The sequence below is a fragment of the Perna viridis genome, chromosome 3, assembly GCF_037379345.1.
Source record: "Perna viridis isolate PV_CMFRI_1.1 ecotype Kerala chromosome 3, ASM3737934v1, whole genome shotgun sequence".
Classification (NCBI taxonomy): Eukaryota; Metazoa; Mollusca; class Bivalvia; order Mytilida; family Mytilidae; genus Perna; species Perna viridis.
The window spans coordinates 42,436,811-42,461,861 of record NC_142447.1 but is presented as its reverse complement, the minus strand read 5'-3'; the positions used below and the strand labels follow the sequence as shown (position 1 = coordinate 42,461,861).

At 32.8% G+C, this 25,051-nt stretch overlaps 1 protein-coding gene, 1 non-coding gene and 1 pseudogene across 3 annotated transcripts; 2 read left to right on the top strand and 1 right to left on the bottom strand.

Moving 5' to 3' along the window:
• Positions 1 to 1,978: 1,978 nt before the first annotated feature.
• LOC148622341 (zwei Ig domain protein zig-2-like) lies at positions 1,979 to 5,962 on the top strand. Of its 2 annotated transcripts, none has more exons than XM_088572184.1 (9): positions 1,979 to 2,139; positions 2,405 to 2,505; positions 2,816 to 2,867; positions 3,194 to 3,360; positions 3,562 to 3,760; positions 4,018 to 4,074; positions 4,292 to 4,449; positions 4,691 to 4,807; positions 5,255 to 5,962. In XM_088572184.1, the coding sequence occupies exons 2-9, from the start codon at positions 2,428 to 2,430 to the stop codon at positions 5,270 to 5,272; spliced, it is 846 nt and encodes a 281-aa protein (XP_088428310.1). In that variant the 5' UTR covers positions 1,979 to 2,139; positions 2,405 to 2,427; the 3' UTR covers positions 5,273 to 5,962. The 2 variants fall into 2 exon arrangements, with proteins under 2 accessions (XP_088428310.1, XP_088428312.1); XM_088572186.1 differs by having other exon boundaries at positions 4,691 to 4,824.
• Positions 5,963 to 14,180: 8,218 nt separating this feature from the next.
• On the bottom strand, positions 14,181 to 17,508 carry LOC148622339 (uncharacterized; annotated as a pseudogene).
• On the top strand, positions 14,738 to 14,809 carry Trnas-uga (transfer RNA serine (anticodon UGA)). The gene has a single exon. It is a non-coding gene; the product is annotated as a tRNA-Ser (tRNA).
• Positions 17,509 to 25,051: the final 7,543 nt, after the last annotated feature.

Here is a 25,051-nt window from a genome sequence, read left to right as displayed (position 1 = left end):
AATGGGAGAGTATTACATGTTATTTTTTTTCTTTTATAGTGTGTAAATTAAGTGAGTCGACAATGTTAATTCCAATATCATTTTTTAAATAAAAGTTATCAAATAAAAGATAATTTAGAATATGTTTAAGAAAATGAGAAGTTGGGTCAGAAAACAAGTGTCTAAACACAGTTTCGTTATTTTTAAAATACCTTTTTGATATGATGGATATAATAGAGTTTTACAAACGATATGACGCAAAGGAACTGCTACATTCCTTTTTAATATTAAAAAAAAATACAGTTAATACGTCTACACATATCAACGTTTCCGATACAGTGGCAAGGCATAGCCCCTTATTGGTATGCGTGAAGGGATTGTACCGACTGTTCCGTGTGCTTATTACATAAATTTAAAGATAGGGCGGTCCATGTGAAGCCTTCTTACATGACGGTTAGGAAATTGCTCATAAAAAGAACTGTTTGAAAGACTACTTTTGAAAAACACTCGGATCGACGCTCTCTAACTTGAGACACTTACATGATTGCATCATGCAACGAACTTTTTAACATCGCGTATAGAATTCAAGGACATTTCTTAAATTCACAAAAGAAAATACAATTGGAAAATGTGACGGCAAACCTGATCTGGATTTGTAACCTATTGCCCTAAGAATAAAAAAAAATTGCACGCGGTCCATAAAACATCTCAATTTAATTCTCCGTCACCGATCTATTTTGCAAGTACGTATAAAGAATATTACACACACATTTTCGAGTTCATTGCGACATTTGCATTGTGTGTCTCCGTGTTCTATTCGTCAAGAACTTGTAACAATTAATTCAAGTGTTAAAAAATGAGTTAAATATTCACCATGATATAAATTCCTTTTCAATCATCACTATGAAGGTGATCACTCTTAGTTTAAAGATTTGTATACAGAAAGAAAGCAGAAGAAAAACTCTACACGTGAAATTGACTTTATAATTATTTTAAACCTAAAAACCATTTAAAGTAATATATTTTTATGTTCTGTCTTAAAATACAACATTAACATTTTCGTCAGCAAATGGATGGATATAATGCAAGTCCCATTTCTGTTTGATGAGAAATGGACTAAATAATTATCCTTAAGTATTCCATAAGTAAAAATAGCTTAGTTTCTTTTGAAAAACAGTAAAACGATTCGTTGACAGCAGTAAATATTGCTGGTGATATGTGCATCTCATCATGACTTTGCTATTCATTTATCTTCAACATTTTTTCTGCGTGCTTGAAATAAATACTGCGTCTATTCTAAAATTGTACTGACGACCGTAGTTAAGGTAGCAAGACAGCGGAGTGTTGATGATCAACATTTGTTTCATGCGTTCACATTTTTATCACGTTTTGCTCTACTTTAACAAAGCCTATAATCATTTCAACAATGTTATGTATCTACACAATGTTGAATTACAACCCCCTCTCAGCGAGATATTAATAATTATACATCGATTCTTGTATTGGTAAATAACATCTCATCATAGGCTATAAAAGCTTTCATTGAGTTCCTGCATAAACCATAAATCGCTTTTAATCGAATGTCCATCGGATTTTTTTTTCACCTTTTCACAAGGATTGGTTCAGGTCATTACTGTTAGTCATAGATGTATTCACAATAGCAGTAAGCACTGTGACTTTAATTGATTGAAAGATGGATTATCATTCCATTGGACATCTTATGAATGAAAATATAACAATGCGGTATTTTACTATTTTTACACTCGTGATTATGAAGCCACGCCCTTCGGTACTTATATGGAAATTGTCACTTCCGACCTTTTACTACTCGACATTTTGATCAATGATGTAAAATCTTAAGTTGACACCCTCGTTTTATAGTAGCCAATAGAACGACCAGTCACTTGTTGGCCAAATTAACGTGATTAAATATAAGGCACGTGGGCGCGGTAATTGACGTCAGCTTAGGGGACATTTTTCCTATAAAATTGGTACTCTTGGACCTTCTTATTATAAACTGACCAGAAACTTCTCATACAATAGTGTTACCAATTTTATTTTTTACATTGTAAATTTTGGAATTAAAGTTAACAGTAGTTTTGAATATTAGTTTGAGGAGTATTTAGAAAAAAAAAACTTATATTCTTATTATATCACAAGGTAGGTACTATCTGTTCTAATATTATATGACGCAATCACTTATTTTGAATTAACATGTTTCAACTGTTTCGATAATATTGCTAAACCATTATAAAGCTTGATTCTAATTGTATGGCAGTGAAGGATTAAATAGGAAACACTTAAAAATCAATTAATATTTCGAATTTGTATTTTTGTCTTGACCTGATTGACAAGATAATTCAAGCATTTTCCCATGTTTAAAACTATATGTATTCTAATGTGATTATTTTATTTTTACTTGCAGATAAACTATTGGACATATTTTCAATGGGAAGCACTATCATAGCTTTGCAGATTTTGTTATCTATTCTCTTCTGTTCAACTGTCTCCTATGGAAGATACTTGGTAAGTGTTACTATTAATATATCATGTTTTCCTAAATTGTATTTTAGATTGTCTCCTTTAACATTGAAAAAAAAAGTAATGGACTAAAATCATCGAATTCTCCAGTATGAATGGAATTGACCCACGTGGTGATGATTGACAAGAATACATGTTTTCACAAGGAAATAAACCGAATACTTTTATAACCGCTCCTTATTCGTGTTTGACCTAGTTTGATGGGAAATTTAACCTAATGGGAACTGTTCCAAGTAGGTAAATTATCGTATTAAATGTACTTGAATGACCGGATTTCTTGTCTTGTCTTTTGAAGGGCGATGCTAAACTTTTCCGTGAAGTAAAGAGATTATCGCACAACTCTCAAGGTATGCTAATTTATTTGATTACATGATTGTTTGAATTGATAAATTTATAATTGCAGTAATTGTTCTTTTGATATTACGACAAAACATTCAAGACGTAAAATAACTTGAACATGTGAAACACATTTCTCCTACAGATATAAGAATTGCAAATTTGGTTTTATTTCAAATCTTCACTTATTGATAGGAAATCTATCACAGTAAACCTATTTCGTTATTTATGCACAGTATTTAACTGATAAGAAGTCGCACATGCACCCATTTTCTTCGTATTTTCGTTCGTGGTGTAAAATATTTTGTCCTTAATATCTTTCTTTATTCGATTCTAGCTAAGAAGAACAGGGCAGACAGTGAAAAATTATTTTTTAAAAATGGTGGCGATTTGCCCCCAGTCACAATCGGAACTGCTCATAGCAGTATAGTACTGGAATGCCAAGCCGGGGGGAAACCCGCCCCAAACATACACTGGCTAAAAAATGGAAGGAGAATTCAACAGGTAATTTTATGAACTTGTAACATGTTAGCAAAAACGTTTAGGGTTATATGACTAAAACTGAAATTGAAATTGAATTCGAAGTCATAGGCATGCCACATTTGAAATGCATCAAAGATTGATATTTTTTTCTCAAATTAACGGTCATGTGAAACAATCATCCTTCTCACTTTTACATCATACTGTCCATGTTTTATCTTTAAGGGTCCATCAAGAGATTTCAATAATGACGAATTGTTTGTTGAAGAAATATTAAACGAGAAGAAAGACTCATTAATAGGTCTAGGGTTTACCCGATCCAAGTTATACCTAGATTGTCTATCACCCGAGGACCAAGGAGTTTATACATGTGTTGCAGAAACTAGCACTCTCAAAATTGCTAACAGCACATCAGTTGCTGTCGGTAAGTACATTTCACTACTTCTTTTTGTGTTTTATTCGGATTTATATTTCTATTTTCCAATGTTGTTTTTTTTCAGTTTTACTTTTATCGTCTACAATAGTGTTACTTGTAAAAAATAAAGTGGAAAATCATAAAGTGGAAAAAAATCAACAGCAAAGTCTTTGAGATCGAAGTGTAGTTTTATAAATAACAAAGGTATAAGAACGGATGGAAACTTTTTTTTAAATTATCAATTTCGTATTGAATTGTTCTTTCAGTTGGAAATTTCGATAGTCAAGCTCACGAGAGATGTATTGTAAAGAAGTCTATTCCATGTAAGTATTGATATCAACTTCAAAATGCAGTTTATTGTAAATGATCTTAAGATAATAATTTTCAAGTTCTAATATTAAGCTTCCATCGTGATATCTATGAAATTATAATTAAGAAAGTATTTGCATTCATATTCCAAGCAGATAAAAAAAATCTAAGTATAGTAGTTTTATTCTATATATAACACGTAACATTAATGTCATGATTTCTGCATTGTAGCAAATACGGCCAGAATATTTTTATGGACAACTCACCGAGTAGAGGTCAGTGGAGCTTCAGTTCAACTCATGTGTCGTGTAGAAGGTAGTCCATCTCCAAGTGTCACCTGGACCACACATAAAGGAAAACTAATCACTCACCCTGATGATAAATACGAGGTAATTTGGGTTTTGTTGAAGGTCTAATCTAGCCAATTGATGTTTTTAATAATTAGTTTCTGTGAATGCAAGTTGGCTGCGTTATCCTAAGAAAATGTTTGTCGTTCATGCATTCTATCAAGTAAAATGGATCTTTGAGATAAAGGGTTATTATTTCAAGTTATAACTATTTTTTTTTATCGGAGAGGGTATAAGTGAATTCACCTTTTGTGTATAATACGAACTTAATAAACTTTTCCAGGTTCTTAGAAATGGAGACTTATTGATACGTAATATATCTTGGAGAGACATGGGATCTTATACATGTTCATGCTCCAATGACGAAGGCTCCGACGAGATATCAACCTTCTTGTACCCAGTAAGTTAACTTATAATGTAAGTTTCCCTTTCTCTTCTTTTTCCAGTTGTTGTATTTATGTTCCATACTTATCGCCTTTCCAGTTGTTATATTTATGTTCCATGATACCTATCGCCTTTCCAGTTGTTGTATTTATGTTCCATAAATATCGCCTTTCCAGTTGTTGTATTTATGTTACTTATCACCTTTCCAGTTGTTGTATTTATGTTACTTATCACCTTTCCAGTCGTTGTATGTTCCATAGTTATCGTCTTCCCAGTTTTTGTTCTTTCATGGTTGTTTCTTTCTTGTCATTATGTCTCTTCTATCCATTTTTGAATTCTTCTATAGCAAATAAGCAATATTATTTTTTTAATGAACTTCGAATTTTCCGTCAATGAAATCTGAAGATGATATAGTGTTTTTAAATGCGATTTTTAATTCATTTTTAATCTTTCTTTTTTCTAGACAAGAAGGAGGTCATAGCAAAGACAAGACATTTAGTTATTTTTGAATTCCACCCAGCAACTGTCTCTGTAACCACAGCTTGACAATCTGGTTCCACTCAAAACTGTCAAGGAGACAGAACCAGTCCAACTCCCGTTGGTTGTTATTGGATATGTGCAATGATACTTTGTTGTGTTCTGTTAATCTTTACAATTGTTGATGATATTTTGTCTCTTGTTGTTTTCCATGCATTTATTTTTCCCGTTCCGAAAAATCGGATGTCATGAATATCATATCCAATCAACAAAGTTGTCACCGTGTCTATTTATTGTGATCTTCAAAACAGTGTAAAAGTGTGCATGAGGTAGAAGGTAGTCGTTTGCGTGTGGAGTAGTACAAGTAAACTTAGTCATAAGCGATTATCTTACAATGAAATTCGGTCAATTTTCCAAGACGCTTTGATAGAGAATTGAAAATAAAATGAGACTATTAGGATCGTCTGAAATTTTTAAACCAGAGAAAGTGGATTAAATGGTAAAATTATTTATGACATGTTTAACATATCACACACATCATGTTCATCATTATTTATTTATTATTATTCATTTGTGCCATTTTATTGTATGATAATCACCTTATTTATTGTTTGTTTATTTTATTGAGATTATTTATTGAATATGACATAATGTAAAATTGTGCTCAAAGTTGATAAATGCCTTTAACATCCAAGATTTTTTATCTGTATTTTTTGCCTGAAGAATTCTTTATTCATATCCTGTGTAGATTGAAGCCATTTCCTTTGGGATTAGTATAAATGGAATGACTTTCATCAAGCTATTAAATTACTCCTGTAAATGGACAATCATATATAAAATCTGAAATCGATACAATGACAAACACTAAATCCCTTCCCAATGCTCATTAGATGCATTGAGATGACAATAGCACATCTTCAGGCAAAGTAAACAGACTATCGTTAAACGATAGCCAATATGTAGCAAATAAGCCTTTGAATATTAGTAATTTAGATAAGCCCTATTATTCTTTTTAAAAGGTGATAATTACCACTTGTGTAGATGACCCATAAATTGTTACTATTCATTCAGAAAGAAATATTTCATGATTATTTCACAAAAGACCCAATTAGATGCTGAAGTTATAGTAAATACTACTTCTGATTACACACAGAGAACAATTATGAACAGAGCAATAAAGGAATCGGAGTCGGGAAAACAATTTCGTAGGATAGTTCAATACCTAGTTATCTTTCTTCAGTTTCAGTTGATTGCTTCAACAACAAATGATCAAGACTAGTCATGTTTACTCCTTACCGCAGTTTATTTGGGTATTTTGTTGTTTATGTATGCATTGAAGCCTTCGATAATACTTCAGAAATAAAACGTTTTGAATAACCTTTGACTTTCTGGAAAGAAAAATCAAAGAAACCCACAGATAAAGTGATTATCAAAACTTTGAAAAAGTATTGGACAAAGCCGGACGCACCAAAGAAAATAGAGGTCGGGTTGACCAACAAAAGACCGGAAACCAAGTGAACAACCAGAACTCATCAAAAACAAAATATAAAACAAAACTGTAAACAAGAACCAGGTTCACTGGCAGGATGAGTTACCTTGAAAGTATAATGCCTGCCCTTAGTTGAGAAACGACCTACTAGTAATCCGCGGCTTGCCCGGAGTAGTACCTTCTAAAGGTAAAAATCACAGAGAATCGTTATATGAAATATTTGACATTTCTTTAGCCGCAGATCACTACTTTAAAAAAAAACACTAATTAAAAATAATTTTAAAAAGTTTAAGAACGTCACACTATGACAGTCGTAAGGAAACTTATATACAATGAATGAAATATAGAGACAAATAAATTGGATATAGAAAAATCTTTTGTAACATAAAGAAGTTAATATTTTCTTTACAAAGAATGCGAAACAAATTTCTTTTTTTCAAAGCCAATCATGAGATAGATCTATAATATTTTGTGTAATACATTACAGAAAGAATTTTAAAAAGTATACGCAATGTCGTTAAAGGAAAATCTTTTTCGTTTTAAATTTTATTGTTTTTTTTCAAAAAGGAAGTAAACATCTGAGAGAACTGAACCATAGAAAACGTGCATATCGTCACGATATGAAATGTTGTAAAGAAATGTGACCCCCATATTTAGACGAGTGAACGAAAATGGGATTAAATTATAAAAGCTCTCCCTTCAAGAAAAAAGTTTAGGGGCATGTAGAAGACGGACTCAGGGTACGGAAAATTTCTGCCATAGACTGTTTGGTATGGTTGTTGCCGCACTGACAAATCTCAGTTTTCATACTTTCTAATTTATTTACTTAAATAAAAGACAGATTTTTAATGATTTTGTTTAGTCTTGCATCAGTTTCGAAAGTAGTAAGGAGCATGACAATTACCTCTACATCGGACAAGGATGAGTTTTAATCCGACATGACATTGATTTTTACTTATTTCCAATTTACAAAGAATGCGAAACAAATTTCTTTTTTTCAAAGCCAATCATGAGATAGATCTATAATATTTTGTGTAATACATTACAGAAAGAATTTTAAAAAGTATACGCAATGTCGTTAAAGGAAAATCTTTTTCGTTTTAAATTTTATTGTTTTTTTTTCAAAAAGGAAGTAAACATCTGACAGAACTGAACCATAGAAAACGTGCATATCGTCACGATATGAAATGTTGTAAAGAAATGTGACCCCCATATTTAGACGAGTGAACGAAAATGGGATTAAATTATAAAAGCTCTCCCTTCAAGAAAAAAGTTTAGGGGCATGTAGAAGACGGACTCAGGGTACGGAAAATTTCTGCCATAGACTGTTTGGTATGGTTGTTGCCGCACTGACAAATCTCAGTTTTCATACTTTCTAATTTATTTACTTAAATAAAAGACAGATTTTTAATGATTTTGTTTAGTCTTGCATCAGTTTCGAAAGTAGTAAGGAGCATGACAATTACCTCTACATCGGACAAGGATGAGTTTTAATCCGACATGACATTGATTTTTACTTATTTCCAAAGCTAAATTGTCATTGACGAAATCTGAATTACAATCAATGATATTAAACATAAGTGTTTTAATGATCTGAATTTGGTCGAGGATTCAGTTGAACACACGAAGAGATTTTTGAATATTCAAGGCAACAAAATGCTATTATTTATACGAAAGCTTATTTGGGTAAAAAATGTGAACGAAAAAAATTCGGTAGCTAGGAATTAACTAATCGTGTCCACAAAATAGAAATCGTGGTCACTGATTATTTATTTTTCATAATAATTCAAGGCAACAACAAAAGAAAGCAGTGGGTATTTATTACCATTACTAAGAGAGCGACAAAATATTGGAACATACTGAAATTAAATCGACCGGAGATATAAATTGGGTCTCCAACTCTCAGTACAATGTAGCCTAAAGTAGAAGTAAAAACATACAAGAATAATAATAATAATAATAATAATAATAATAATAAGGCTTATCTACTCTAACAGACATCAATTTAGTTTGTTGATATCATGTAAATTAAACGCGGACCTGAATCTGATGCAATTAACTGAATTATCCGATTCGGTGAAATGTAGAAACCTGGACCACCGATGAGATCATGGATTCTTTTGATATGAATATGACAAAAAAGTGGTATTGAAATTAAAAGGCATCGAAACATTGAAACCAAGAAAAACTTCAAACATTGAGACACTTTTAGCGATAAATTGTTGCAGCTGACTTGGGTTTTAGAACAGAATTCAATACTGCATTAAATGAATATGGGTCGAATACAATGGCTTAAATGTGTGGATGTATTTCTTTATTGAAATAAAAGGTAGTAACAGTTTGTTTGTTTGTTTGTTGGGGTTTAACGTCCGAGCAGCAATATTTCAGCTATATCCAGACGATGAACATGAAATTGATGATAAAATGAACATGAAATAATTATGAAATGAAAAAGGAATGGGACACAAGGACAATGGGGTCGACAAATTTTGATTGCCACTGAAAATAGGGAGAGATGGGTAGGATCGGGCAATTTAGTCAAGGTTCCTACTCCTATCGAATACCACAGTAGGGTTCTTTAACGTGCGAGGAACGTGGCATCTTTCCCAACACGGTGCACCACTATGGTTTGCGGTCAGGTTTTCCGTATTATAGCCTGACAACCCCAACATGTAACACGCCAGGGGTACCCCATTCCACCACCTGGGGCACACATCCCAGTTGCTCTGTGGGCAGAGCTCCCTAGCCCCAGGCTAGGGTTCTGAGCACTATTTAGTCGTCTTTTACGACAAGCTTAGCGCTGCTGCAGGCCTATTCTTTTAACATCCGGACCTGCACGGGGCGGTAGTAACAGTAGAAAATTGCTATTATCAATGTATTTGGCACAAATGTGAGTTTCTTGTTATCATAAAGATTCTTTTTAGTACATCAAAGATGGAGAGGCCAAAACTTAAGTTTTACAGGTAAATCTGTGCCTAATAATTATGTTTGAGGTTTATTTCTTACAGAAATGGAGCTGATAAGACGATTTTAAAATGTTTATGTTAGTATATTAGTTTTTATAAACTGTGAACTTATTGAAGAATATCAAATGTCTATGTCAATAACACAAAATATAAAATATGAAGCCTGGCGGTTTTGGACTGAGTCGACTTCAATAGTGTTAGTCCAGAATTTCATGTTCAGCGGAATTAAATTTTGTGTATTACAGTAAAAGGCCAATTTTCATTTAAACTTGTATAATTTATTAATCATGATGCGTATGTATTTTGTTCTCTGTATACACTTATGTACCAAAAACTGTCATTTAAAATGCTAAAAAAACGGAAATAAACAATCGCAAATGTAAAACAACTTCAAGTAATCGAAAACTTAAGTGAGACTGTATTGTTAGTAATAAGTTAATTTTGTAATGAGATACGTTCAGAAAATTATCAACAATAACGAAAAAGTACAACAAACAATGTGATTTCAATAGAAAACCAGAAGATTTAAAAATCAGTCGTCTTTAGAAATGTATTCATGCATGTCACAAACACACGAGTCTGGTGGAGACGAAAGAGGAAAAGAAAACTATGACACATTGAACAAATCAGTTTTCATGACGCAGTTGGATACACCATAACGATCCACGGGTACATGACCATAAAACTTCTGTAGTGATGACTTAATTCTTGCAGCAACATAAACCTGTTCCCAAAGCCTACTTGTTAAAAGTCTAGCATGATACAAAAATATGTGTAGTTTTGGCAAGCTCTGGCATAATGTATTATAATGGGTGTGCAATGTATGATGACAAAAAATTAAGTTTCTAGCACTGTGTCTATGCCCAACATTTGTACACATATGCTACTTTGTTAGAAATTTTAAATCACCACTTCTTGTGTTAATCTTAAGTGCATGTGTTCATAGTGGTTCTCTTCAAAGTTTGACATAATTACTTATCTATGTTCATGTAATTTCAATAAGAAACTTTATTCAAGAAAACACTCAGGCGCTTGATAAGCGCTACAGGAGCGAAAATGAAATAATGAATTCACACAAATTTACAATACAATAAAGTACATGATTGATTAGTATGATATATATCAGATTAGAAGTCCTATAGTATTTTAGTCAAGGAAGCGAAATGAGTACAACACGCCGATTACAAAAAATAAAAAAAGTAAAAAAAAATTAAACTACTTTTTAATTTATCAATTACTTATCCATCAGTCATGTGACCTAGAGGGGTATGATGGGCGGTACCACACATTTTATGGATGAGCTTTATTACCGTACGTTATACAGGTACATGCGTACGTACCACAGAAAGAAGTGTAATTAAGTGAAATTAACGGAATTCATGAAATTTAATATTATGATGTGCATTGTATATATATATATTTATATGGGTTTACATAAAAAAGGATAATATTCTCGAAAATTTATTTGTGTAACATTTTGTCAGTGTTTTGGAACAAACAGTGTATTCATGAAAATTACCTGGATGTGGACAATATCTTTTCAACCTTTCGCAAAAAGATAGAAAGGTGAGTCTAAACTTTAATGTTACAATACTTCAACATACCGTAGAACTTATGTGGGGTAGGATTCGTTCTGTAATAGGGGGGTATATACTCATTTCGTATTTCAGTGACTGAGTTGTTTGAGCAATGAGCAATGTAATGGAGTTCATTTCCAATATCAGAGCCACAGAGTGTACATATTCGTTCATTTTCTGGAATTCTATTCCATCTCCCTGTCTCAATAGGGATTTTTAAATTACAAGTTCTTGCCTTACATATATATAATCTACTTGCTTCTTTAAGACATATAAGGTATGGCTCAAAACAAAATTCAGTCTTGAAATTGGAATAATATTTCCCTCTCGAGGAATTATCAGTATCAGAGAACCACTTCTGAATAAACTGGTCTTGAAGACGCTGTTTTACAATATCTTTTAAAGCATTCAATGTATAAAAGTTTACATTATCCCATATCTCACTCATGCCAATATTGTCAAAAATAGATTTTACGAAGCTAATCCACTTCAAAGAACGATTACCGTTTGCGTATAAACTATATAATAGGTCACATAATTTTCCAGAAAGCTTATTTTTATTGATCATAAGCTTATACCAAAAACAAACCATACGCACCTTGATATTAGTTTCTAGAGTGTATCTTCCAAGTTCTCCATATATCATAATATTTGGCGTTGAAGACCGCACGCCAAGTATCTTTTTGCAAAATTGCAAATGGATTTTCTCAATGCTTGAAAGATTTTCGAAGCCCCATACTTCCGAAGAATAAGTAAGAATAGGGGTAACTAGAGCATCAAATAATCTAAGTTGAAGGTCTATTGGAATGTGCAAGTTGCGTATTTTATGGTATAAAGCATACATCGCCTTTTGAGCTTGATTAATAAGTTTATCCCGGGCTTTACAAAAACGACCATTAAAATTGAATAATAGCCCAAGATAAGTGTACGAATCACACTTTTCTACATTATCATTAAATAAGGTAAAATGAAAATTACATTGACATCTTCTATTACAAAAAATTACAATTTTAGTTTTATTAGTGTTAACCTTAAGTTTCCAGGAAGTACAATAGGATTCAAACACTCGAAGTGAGTTTTGTAATTCTTCTTCCGTATCAGCAAAAATAACTGTATCGTCTGCATAAAGTAAAATGAAAAGTTTCAAATATTCACCAAGTCTATCAAAAAATACAGAATCTAGGAATTGTAAATTGGAACAAGAATTTTCATCTAGATAACTTTCTAAGTCGTTGAGATAAACGGAAAAAAGAAAGGGAGGTAATTTCTCCCCTTGCCGTGCACCAATTTCACATGTAAAATAATCAGTTTTTGATTCTCCATAGTGAACACATGACTTAATATCTGAGTACATATTATATATCAATTTGAACATCTTCCCATCTATACCCGATTTTAATAGTTTTTGATATAACCCTACCCTCCAAACTGTATCAAAAGCCTTCTTGAAATCTATGAAGGCACAAAAAAGTTTTCTGCCAGAGGAAAGATACAAAGATATAAGAGAGTGTAAAACAAAAGTGTTGTCTTGAACAGAGAATTCCTTTCGAAATCCACCTTGTGCTTGAGTTATAAGTTCTAACTCATCAGCAAAGTTTCTAATAATATGTTGAATAGCTTTCTTCAAATTTACACACTTTAAAAAAAGAGAACTTTCACCTGTACATGTACATTATGTATCTAATCTATATATGTAACAAGTCAGGTCCATGACAGTTTCTAACTTCACATTCATTGATGACTGTCTACTTAGCTGAAGACGAACTTTATACATAGTACATACATGTATTGTATGATTAAATTTGAAAACATTCCAGCAGTAAATGTCCCATTCATATCAAAGCTTTTTTACAAAGAATGGCTAATTAAAATTCTGTTTGCACTAGAAAATGGTCCAGTCTTTAAATTATATGCCAAACCATTATTTAACATGCAGCTGCGCTATCATTAGTGCACCACTATTCTATACTAGTTTATGTTCTGTGCCCCTGCATTGACTTTAAAGTTCATGCTTATGGCTAAAAAAATATCTATGTTTCTACTAACCCTACCAACCATATTTTTTATGGTTTAGTTTTTTGGGTTATTTTATGACACGCTTATAAGTTACACTGTAGCACTATTGAAGTCTGAATGTGTCTCCAAACCAAACCAGTCTAAAACTTTCTAAATAAGTACTGGTATACAGGCTAAAAACCACTAATTCCACTTCCCATAGGCTTCTATGCTAATTTCACAATATTCAATGGCTTCTCTGGACTTTACCTTAACTTTAACCTGCAGATGACTATATATCAGCATGATTCTACATATGTCAGCTCACAATCCTCAGAATGGCATGTGGGGTTAGCAGACTTGCAGTGCAGTACTGGTCACCGGAAATGAAGGGTCTATAAATAGCATGGGAAATCCCAGTGTTTTCACAAGATAGGGGTATATTTAAAATTCATTATGGAGATTAGGCTTCACATCACAAGAAGCAAAATGCACCTATAAAATGTACAGAAATGTTTTTCCTTTCAGAAACTGTTTAAATTTTTTAAATAAGATGATAACTTTTTTCACAGCACTATGAGGAACAGGGGTAATTTCTGCGTAGGACTATTTTTGCGTACGTTCCAAATGCTCATTGGTTGAATTGGTGGTCTGTAACCTACATGTATAAAGTTTTTCATACATGTTCATGTACACGTACCTAACAATCCTAGTTTGTAACAACATCATATTAGAAACTCAGGTATTTTTTTCTGCCAAACCATACACGTGTATTTTATCACGAACCACTCATTTGCAATTGCATTGCCATTGGTATCAGTACATCACTATTCCTACGTTACATATCCATCCATGCAATCTAAACATTGCCTCCGAACCCTTTCATTAGTACATTTTTGTAATTGTAAGGAAGTCATGGAGTAACTTTTGAGGACACTGAAGATGAAGAGACTGAGCAGGTTGATTTAGTGTGTGATGTTCCATTCCATCAACTGGAGAATGGAGAGTTTAATATCATCTATGCACATCCTGAAACATTTTCAAGGAAGAAGTTTGGTCATTTTCTTCCCAGCAAGACTTATCAAGATAATGTCTGTGCTGTTGTAATAGATGAAGTGCACATGGTTTCAGAATGGTTTGTATTGCCACTTAGATAAATGTATGTTTGTTTTTCCATAGCCCCTTGGCATACCCAGAATTTAAAAATATGTACAAAAGGGTTTTCAAAAAATATTTTGTAATAGCAAAAATGGCTTATACGATGTAATAATGGAAGAAAAGAACAATGACATAATTACATGTACAATAGTTACAAACTTTTATACATCATAACATGTAGAGGACCTGAATTTTGTAAATATATGTATGAATTTTCTCAAATCACACATGTAGTAACTAAATACAACACTTGGTTATAAATTAGCATGGAATATATCTGAAAATCCTCAGTAGTATAGTGGTTATTACGTCTGCTTTGACAGCAGAAGACTGAGGTTCAAATCCTCACTGAGGAAACCATGATGCCTGGAAAACTTATTTTATTCCATTACACATGGCGGTAATAGAATTTAAGTGGAAATACTTGCTAAATTCAATTTTGCTTGTAAAAAATATTTCTACTTGCTAAAATTAGCTTTGGAAAATCTATATGTATTGTATGTGTAAGTCCAGTTCAGAATTAACACAAGAAACTTATATTTAATGATTGTAAATTTTCAGTGTTTGTTAAATTTAACTAGTGGAAAAAAATTCTAAAATTCAGTCCCTGCATATACATGTATTAAATAAACAAAAGCAACCCATCTATATTTCAAATTCTTTTCTTTAGGCTTAAACTCATTTATGACACATTCATAATTTTTTTTCTGTCTGAAATGAAAAATGTTAAAAGTACATCTACATGTATTCCAGATTGAAGTTCAATAAAAAGATGGCCTAATGGAACCAAGGTTTAAATTTGAATGGCATTTCAGTGTAAGTAACATTCAATTGATATACTCTTTTGAAGGGGTGATGATTTTAGGCCTGATTTTAAGAAAGTTGGTGAGCTGACTTGCATTTTCTAGAGTGTGGCTCATTTGGCCCTGACAGCAACTGCCACTGTGGACTTAATAAAGGAATTAGAAAAAAAGTATTAAATTATAATACCCCTGGAGTAATTTGGGCTAACCCAGACAGACCAAATATTTATATACAAATTGAGAAAAGACTCCCTAATAATAGAAATTTGAAATATATGATGAACTGATAAAGTCTGTTAGTAGCGAGTTGAAAGATAAGCTATCTAGTTTTCCACTAACAATTATGTTTGTGGAAAGTTTGGAATGCCTTGGATACTTCTATCAATAGCTCATGAATTGAAAGATGTGCAGTTTATTGGGAGCCCATACCACAGAACAGAGTATTTTCCCAGTATCATAACAACTCGAAAAAATTTAAAGATTCATCTAAGTTTCCAAAGTTCTATATACAAGTGTAGAGAATAGTTTTCAACATGTTGAAATGAAGCATAAAACATATAATGAATGAATAATATTTAATATAAACTGTTATCATAAATCAGCCTGGCCTGTTCGATGTTGTCAATATAATGGTTTATTTGTTAAATATAATTTTTCGAGCTGCTTTCATCCTTTGTATAACCTGTACACCAAAGATCTTTGACCTAGCATAAGGGGTTCATGTTGAAATAAACTTTTCAGAAAACTTAACATTCAACTTTAACATTGCATTTTCTAAGTCAACAGACCACCACTGTGGGGGTATATATATATAATTGGCATGAATTTGTGATGCAATGATGGTAATGCATCTGTACACCAAATATCATTGACCTAACATATGGGTTTCATGTTCAAATAAACTTAATGTTAAGTGTGTGGACGCCACAACCACTGGAAAAGCAAAACATAAGTCTCGCCTTCAGCATTTTGTCGTGGGTGGGACAAAAATTGCACCTGAAGGGAGTTGAACCCTTCACTCATAAAAACTGAGTCCTCCACGCAAGTGCTTATTTCAGATTATATGTAAACGCACATAGTGCATATTTCATACATGTTCAATCTTTTGTTGTTACATTTTGCCTTTTAAATTACCTTATTATCTGCATGGAATCTAATAGCTAAAGCTGTATAAATTCTTTGAACAGCAGATGCTTTTTTTGTTCCTGCAGTTCAATATCATCCCATAAATAGTTCCTACTTTTGCCAGCTTGGAGTCCACATTAACTTTGTCACCTACATGTACAATTTAAGATTATTAAAATCAGGAACCAGTTGATCACACACACACACTAGTATAAAGGTATTTATTTGAAAAAAAAATGTAGTATTGAATAGGTATACCGGTAGGATTGGTCTAGTTGGAAAACTCTTTGCTTTAACAATTATTGAAGTCACACTTACCTAGTCACGTTATTGTTACTAACACTTACCTACGGCACATAATAGTATCTCAAGTAATTCTGGGCATCTTGTCTTCATTTCTTCTACTAACTCTTTAAACCAATTCCTCTCACATAATTTTTCTGGTTTATTATCAAAGACAATACTATGTCCAACTTTGCTCAACTGGGTGAGTTAATGATAAATCCTGAAGATCAATCTTTGTTGCTGTATATGAGTGCTCTAAAACCACAGTCTATTATGATGTACTATTTTCCGCTCTAACAGAACAGTACCCATGATCACTTAAGGAATCTGCATTGTCCAAAGAATGTAGACTAGCCAATACATCTTCAAACTTTTTAGTATGACATGTATTTCTATTGTCAGGAACGGACAACATGTCATTAAAAACCAATTTAGTCTTTGACCTTTTTTCTGATTTCACAGGTGCAACTTGATTACCATTAATGTCTAATTTTCTCATCTTTTCTATAGATTTTACAAGTTTGTCAGCTACCGATTCTCTACAAGAAACTTTAAGAGCAGAGGGGTGTAGTAGCTACCCTCTTTTTCCTGATACATAGCTTATTAAAATTTTCCTGTCCACTTTTTCTAAGTAAACAGTAAGTCTTACACATATTGGCACACTTTTCACATACAAACATGAATTCCATAATAGACTTTTCAATAGATATATCAAGACATCGCTCAATCCAGAAAACATAGTTCTTATTTACTGCCTTGTGCTTAGTCAAACCAAACAATCTCTCGGTCTTATTTTGGCATACAAAACAGAAATTTTCGGCCACTTTCACTGACGTTTCCATGATATATAAAATAATGCTTGGACTTTAGAAATATGACACGCTTAACCTAGCCATATGGTGTACGTTACGCTATATCAATAAGACATACATATCCGTAAAAATAGAAGTAAAAAAGTTAATTATTGAATCCATATTATGGGCGCATCCATCTTTAAATAAATATTAAATACCTCTACATAGAAGACTTCCTCATACTTTGTAAGAAATAATTCCAAATCATCTTCCAAATATACAGAGGAAGATGTTTACAAAATGCTGGAATTTTTAATCGACAACATATTTGTCCAGTGTGGTGGACGTGTTTTTCAACAAACGATCGGCATTCCAATGGGAACAAATTGTGCTCCTTTACTTGCTGACCTATTCCTACACTCTTACGAGGCTGACTTTATAGCTGATCTGATCCAAAAGAAAGAACATCGTTTAGCTATATCCCCGAATCTCAGTTTCTGCTATATAGATGACGTACTATCGTTAAACAATCTTAATTTCGGGGATTTGATACATCGCATCTACCCAAAAGAACTTGAGATAAAGGATACTACAGACACTGTAAAGTCAGCCTCATATCATGACCTACACTTAGAAATCAATGGTAAAGGAAAACTATTGACCAAACTTTACGACAAACGTGATGACTTTTCATTCAGAATTGTTAACTTTCCTTTCATGTGTGGCAACATCCCTTCGGCTCCTGTGTATGGAGTGTTCATATCACAACTCATACGTTATGCTAGAGCTTGCCGAAACCACGCAGACTTTTTGTATCGCGCTAGAACTCTAACAAATAGGCTTCTGGAACAGGATTATGTTGCTACAAGATTGAAGTCATCACTACAGAAGTTTTATGGTCGTCATCATGAACTCGTGGATCGTTATGGTGTATCCATCAGCACCATGAAAACTGATGTATTCAACGGGTCATATTTTTCATTTCCTCGTTTGTCTACCCCGGACTTGACTCTTTATGAGCAACTCGGCGGGTGTTTCTAGAAAAGCAGAGGACGCTTACCCTACCGGTGCACCTGGTCCATGCTCCCAGTTTTTAGTGGAGTCCGAGTTGCTCATTTACTTTTGTTTCTTTGTATGTATTATTTTAGTTACTTTATGTTCTTTGTTGTGAATGTCTGTTTTCCATGTCTGGTCTTTGTCCCTGGATTACATTCTTTTGATTACCGCTATAACCTTGGTTCCCTTGATTACTCTTCCGAAAGTAGTTCCAATGGCAGCTGACGTAATAAGACGAGGTGCGACGAGTGTGAAGTTCCAGTTAAGTCACTTTGATGATTGCAAAATTTTAACTAACAATCAATGATGTAATGCGTCTCATCTCAATGATTATTGGCAACTTAATCATTTTCCTATTCTTCCTACTGCCTGATATTTTTTTTATCTTAGTCTTCTGTCAGTTTTGAACGTCTCGCCAGAATATCACATCTCGCGCCTGTTGGGCTGACTGTGATATTTTCTATCTCCACTTCAAAACTGCCGTTATTCTGTATATCCCATTCACCTGAGGATCAGGTGTTATTCATGATTGAAAATGTCGATGTATGTGTATACGTTTAACATTTCCGAATGAGATCTAAAATGAGGTCATGCCTATGTCGTGTATTACAATATGGAATGAAATAACCAAATCATCAACCATTTTATGATAAATCGGGTTATGCTTGGAAAGATTATTTCATAAAATATTTTTAACTTGGATGTCGAAATAAGAAACAAAATCAAAGAAATAATTTGAATCAAGATTTGACCAGATCAGTATGACAATTTGGCTACTTCAATATGTAACAAAACAACTTGCTTATAATCAAGGTTATTTTATAATTCTTTTTTAATATTTTCATTTTTTTATTGAAGATAAACAGTTCACAATATTTTTTTTTATTTAAATGTTGAGTTCTGTGCCACAGGGTCCATCATCGGCCCAAAGTAGTACTCCTTTCAGTGCCAGAGGGCCGATGCATCGGCCCCATCAAAAACTTTTTGTTTCCTTGGCGTAAAAACAAAGCAGCAGTTAAACAAAATATCTGAAAACGCCCAAGAGACAGCATTGTGGTAAGATTAAACTGTCTGGCCATCTTTCAAACGATAAGCTCTTACGGGTCCGCTAACCCAAACTAATTTATAAAACAAGTGCAAAACCAGCACACAAAGTAATTACGTACTACATGTACAAAGAACTACAATTTTACCCCAGAGAACAAGCTATCTTGACTTGGGACAGGTGCAATAAAAAAAGAAGAACAATAAACAAAAACAAAGACACCCCCAAGTAACACATTACGCTGAAAATGCCAGGAACACAGAAGAGTTCACTATGGTAAGCGCAAGTCATGCATGATAATTGGAAATCCTCGATGACACAAATGTAAAAAAAGTAACATTAATGCAATGTAATTTAAAAGACTATGAATACGATTTCACCTGTTCATCTCAGATTCAGATCTACTAGAATCGCCAATTTAATAGTGGCAAAGGTTAAAACTTCATTTAACTAACTGAAAGACGAAAACTTCATGAAAATAATCTAAATCCAGCATCATTAGGTTCTTGCGATGAAACTTTAATAGCGCGAAGACTTAGTCAATTTCCTTTTTACGAAATGATTGCTAACAGAAGTGCTTTCAAAATAGATTATCTTGGTTATTTTTTAAGTACTTAATCGAGATTTGTTTGTTTGCATACGTACCATCCTATGCTTAAATTTTGTGCAACATATTGTCATAGACAACCTATGACGTTTTCATTAATTTCATGATATTTTGAAGATTTATAAAAACATACATTTTCTACGGAAACCTTTATGAGTGCAATGCTTACCAAGAGAAATTTGCAATGAAGACTCAAATATAGTAAGAAATGCTACAAAAGGTGGATCAGAGTGTGTTAAATCTGAGGAAGCTTCGTTAAACATATAAACATAGAAAGCATGATTTATACACCAAAAACATCATCCAATGATCGACGGTGAGGATAATTGAATATTATCAGCAACTGAGGAAGACATTTACGCTATTTTTATAGACCGCAATGCTAAATTTAGGGAGGATGTATTGCGGTAGACTTCTAACAAATTGGGTTCAGGAACAGGATTATGTTGCTACAAGATTGAAGTAATCAATACAGAAGTTTTATTGTCATCATCATGAACTCATGGATCGTTACGGTTTTTCCATCTGCACCATGAAAACTGATTTATTCAACGTGTCATAGTTTTCCTTTCCTCTTTCGTCTACCCCAGACTTGACTCTTTATGAGCAACTCGGTGGAGGGGGGGGGGGGTGTTCTAAAAACGCAGAGGATGCTTACCCTACCGGTGCACCTGCTCCATGCTTCCAGTTTTTAGTGGAGTTCGAGTTGCTCATTTACTTTTGTTTCTTTGTATGTATTATTTTAGTTACTTTATGTTCTTTGTTGTCTTTGTCTGTTTCCATGTCTGGTCTTTGTTCCTTGATTACATTCTTTTGATTTCCGCTTGAATTTTGGCTCCCTTGATTACTCTTTCAGTCCTATGAAAGTCTCCCTTAGGCAATAAGAACTATAAAACACGAGTAAACCAATATACAAAAATAACATTTATACGAAATAAATTGATATTGAAATTAATAACGCTGTACATTTATGCGAAAAACACCACTTGATATGAATATAGTTGAATATCTAATTATTTTTTCTAAATGGAAATCATGTAGCATTGATGAAACCATATCATTATTGCTAATAATTTAGGGTCATGATTTACCTAAATATCAGCTTATTTCGTATTGGTTTAGTGTTCTGTATCGCTTGATGGTGAAGTTATCTATTACTCTTCTTTTTATATAAAGTAGAATTCATATGTTTATCCCTAGAGGTAAGGTCAGTGCAACAAATATCTTACTGGTTATACTAAAATACATTTGTATGGTTTTATAGCCAGGATCTTCTTATGATTTGTTTTAATGTCTAGGAATCAACTAATGAATCTCATAGCATGAAACCCTAAAAGTAAAACTTATAGTCTATCCTATATCCGACCCCTGAAAGCAATTATTTATAAGTATATAGAATAGAATTTGCCTGATCAAGCTAATTGTCCATTGATTGTAAATAGACGCATTATAATCATATCTAGTGAAAAATTAACTAAATTAATCAGTTGCAGTATTCAAGGAAAACTCACCAGTTTCTCCTGTTTGCAAGTGTAGTTCATTACGTCAAGCCAATAACGCGTAACCATGATTGTATTCCGGAACTTAGTTACTTGGCACTGCTTCCTTTCTCTAAATACCACGTTTGTATTAGCAGGAATGCTATTTGTATTCATTTATATGTAAATTACTATTGAAGGAAACGTTTAGCGTTTTTCTTCCTTTTTTTCAATTACTCACTTCAATGCAAAGATCAAATAAAATGAAGTTCAATTCGTTTTTACTGCATTGACTACATCAACAAAGTAACTTATATGAGAGTGGGTTCGACATAAAGTGGATAATATGGATATCAGTGACATTAAAAACAGAAATAAATTGAGCTGACCAGTTCAATTTCTGCAACATTTAGTTCATATTTTTTTTTTTATCAAAATTAAGAATTGATAACCGCAAATGCACTTGTCTTTAGCTATCTTTATGTTTCATGTATTACTTCACTTTAGCTACTTACAGCTAAAGTTTCAGCAACCTAGAGCAACAATCTTGTAAGGGTAATCAAGGGAACCAAGGTTATAGCGGTAATCAAAAGAATGTAATCCAGGGACAAAGACCAGACATGGAAAACAGACACACACAACAAAGAACATAAAGTAACTAATTCATACATACAAAGTAACAAAAGTAAATGAGCAACTCGGACTCCACTAAAAACTGTAAGTACTGTTAAAAATCATGTACTTTATATTCTGGGTTTACTATGTCATTTAAGAGCATTGCTGTCTATCCTAAGCCCCGATTAGAAAGTTGCATCAGTGCATGTTTGCTGGTCTAATACACTATCTAGATTAGAGACGTATTCTTCCTTTTTTGCTTATCGACTATAAATTACACCGCATGCATAAGAGATGCTTTAAATTCCTTTGATAGTATTCCAAATTATAAATCCTCTTACCAAATGATAAAAGGTTGAATTTAAGTTATAGGACAATGTTTAAAGACATGTATAAATCTTCAACCATGGTTTAGTACATTTCGAAGATCTATCCCAATACTTCAACTGAAGCATTATTGCAGCAATAGTGCATATAAGAGAATTAATCGTTTTAAAAAGATTTTCACCTACATTATTGATTGTTCTCACACACCGTGAAATGTGATAATTTGGTGACGGGTTATTTTACGGTTTTCTATCAACACATGCATGTTTAATCTTTGTGCATGTTTTCATTTTTCATTTATCCTAACATTGGGATTAAACTCATGTATGATAGAAGAAATTTAAAGCTGCCAATAAAAATGTCTTGCAACAGTTTTCTTGGAAAGAATGACGAGTCATTACTTTTTTTTATTACTCAATCTATCTAATTGAAGTTCGACCTATCAATTGTTCCAGTCGGTCACTCTATTTTCTGTGTTTGAATCGGAAGCTGGTTAATATTACATAAATTCAATCAATGCTAACCGATCGTTTAATGTAAACTCCCTGTCCTCGTACAAGCAAGACACACGTATAAGCAATTTAAAAGGTACATTTTATCTCGTATGAAGTTAGAACTGTGACGCTATGGCGGTAAACACGGCGAGGATCTGCAGCATTATATGGCACACAACTATGTATTTATTCAAATCATATGCGAATATTAAATACTGAAATTACGAGTGCAAGAAGTCACTAATATTAGCGACTTAAAAAGGACTGCAATATCGCGCAAATATGTTATATGATACAAAATAGCCGTTAATGATTATTTGTAAAACCAGTGTTTCAAATAATCATGTCCGGCCAGTGCATTTTTAAGACCAAACTCCAAATCTAACGATTTTGTTTTACTTATACAAGTTGATAACAGATCGTACGAAATGACTCTGAGTAATGGTGTCACAACATTACAAAGCAATCTATTTACAGTTATTTCTTAAAAAGGACTCGCGAATCAAAACACCTTAATCTGTTAATTGTCTATAATTAATTTGTTGATACTAGGTTTTGTACTGGTTACACTTTCATATGTAATTTGATGCTTTATAAACATCAGAGTCATTATTTTAAGCGACGTGTCCTAGTAAATGTAAAATCAAATACTAAATCTCACAAGAAGTGTATATAAAAAATAGCAATGCAACGATTTGAATATCTGTCAAATCAAAATCCTGAGAAATTAATAGCTTATATAATTAATCAAAAATACAAACCTTAAAGGTGTAGGCATATCAAATCGTGCATCCAATGGATGTATTTCAGCTACATCTACATCATCATTGCTTAAAATGATATGAAACTAAGAGATGAGTGAACTTCTTTTGAAATGGTCTTAGATTCTTCATGATACAATGAACATATACTGCGTTTCATAGAAAGATACTTCTTGCTTGAAAATGAAGAAGGTTTGTTAAAATCTCCTAACATGTTTTAGTGCTTTATACCCGTAGGACAGATATTGTCTCTAAGAAAACATATTTTTCCACCGAGGGAAAACAAATGATGGAAGCGTTTGTCCACTCTTTCCCCTCACGAGTTTCAATAGATTTTGTTGATTTCGCAGGAAAAAAAAATTAAAAATGTACAATTATAGATCTACTGGCAATCACATTCAGAAAAATAACATTACTGAATTTAGAAAAAAATATCAATTTAAGGCAGTTATCCAAGACAATCAAATGATTGCATCGACATTTTGTAAGCTTTAGAATCATAACTAAAGGTCTGAACATGAAATCATGACGACTAAATACGGTTTTCGAGTGTAAGTGTTTGTGTGTGTGAGTTTCCATAAATTCCCTTGTCTAAATGACGATGCCATAACCCAGTTGATGAAGAAATTGATTATACATGCTGTAAAGTCAGCAACGATTATCAGATTTTATTATTCAAAACTTGTTTGTAAAGGAAAAAGGTTATTTTGAAGCCTGAAAACAGGTTTGGTTTCATTCAATGCAGTCTATTAGTGTTATTCAAAACTGATATATTTTGTTTGTCCCTTTATTTGTTTTTTTTTTGTTTCAGGTTTTCAGTCTTTACAAAATTTCCTTCCAAAATATTTGAAATGAGTAAAATATACTATTGCAGATTATTCTTGTAAACCTTGTTTTTTAAAAGCTATAGATATTGATCTGACTGAACGGATGTTGCTACCAGTACGTAAAACTAGGTGAAATCAAGGAAAGGTTAAGGTAGATGGTCAAAGTAAACATTTTAAAAATGAATGGAAAAGTTAGTTGAGAGAAAATTTTTCAAGATTGGATTTTAAACAATGCTTTTTTAAAACTAATCCTCCATGACGTGATACTTTTTTACCAAAAGAATATTATTCAAACATTGGTTTTTACAACGATGTCGTACAGGCTGTCAATGACATTAACTTTGATAACGTTTGCATGATGGGAGAGCTATTTGGTAATAT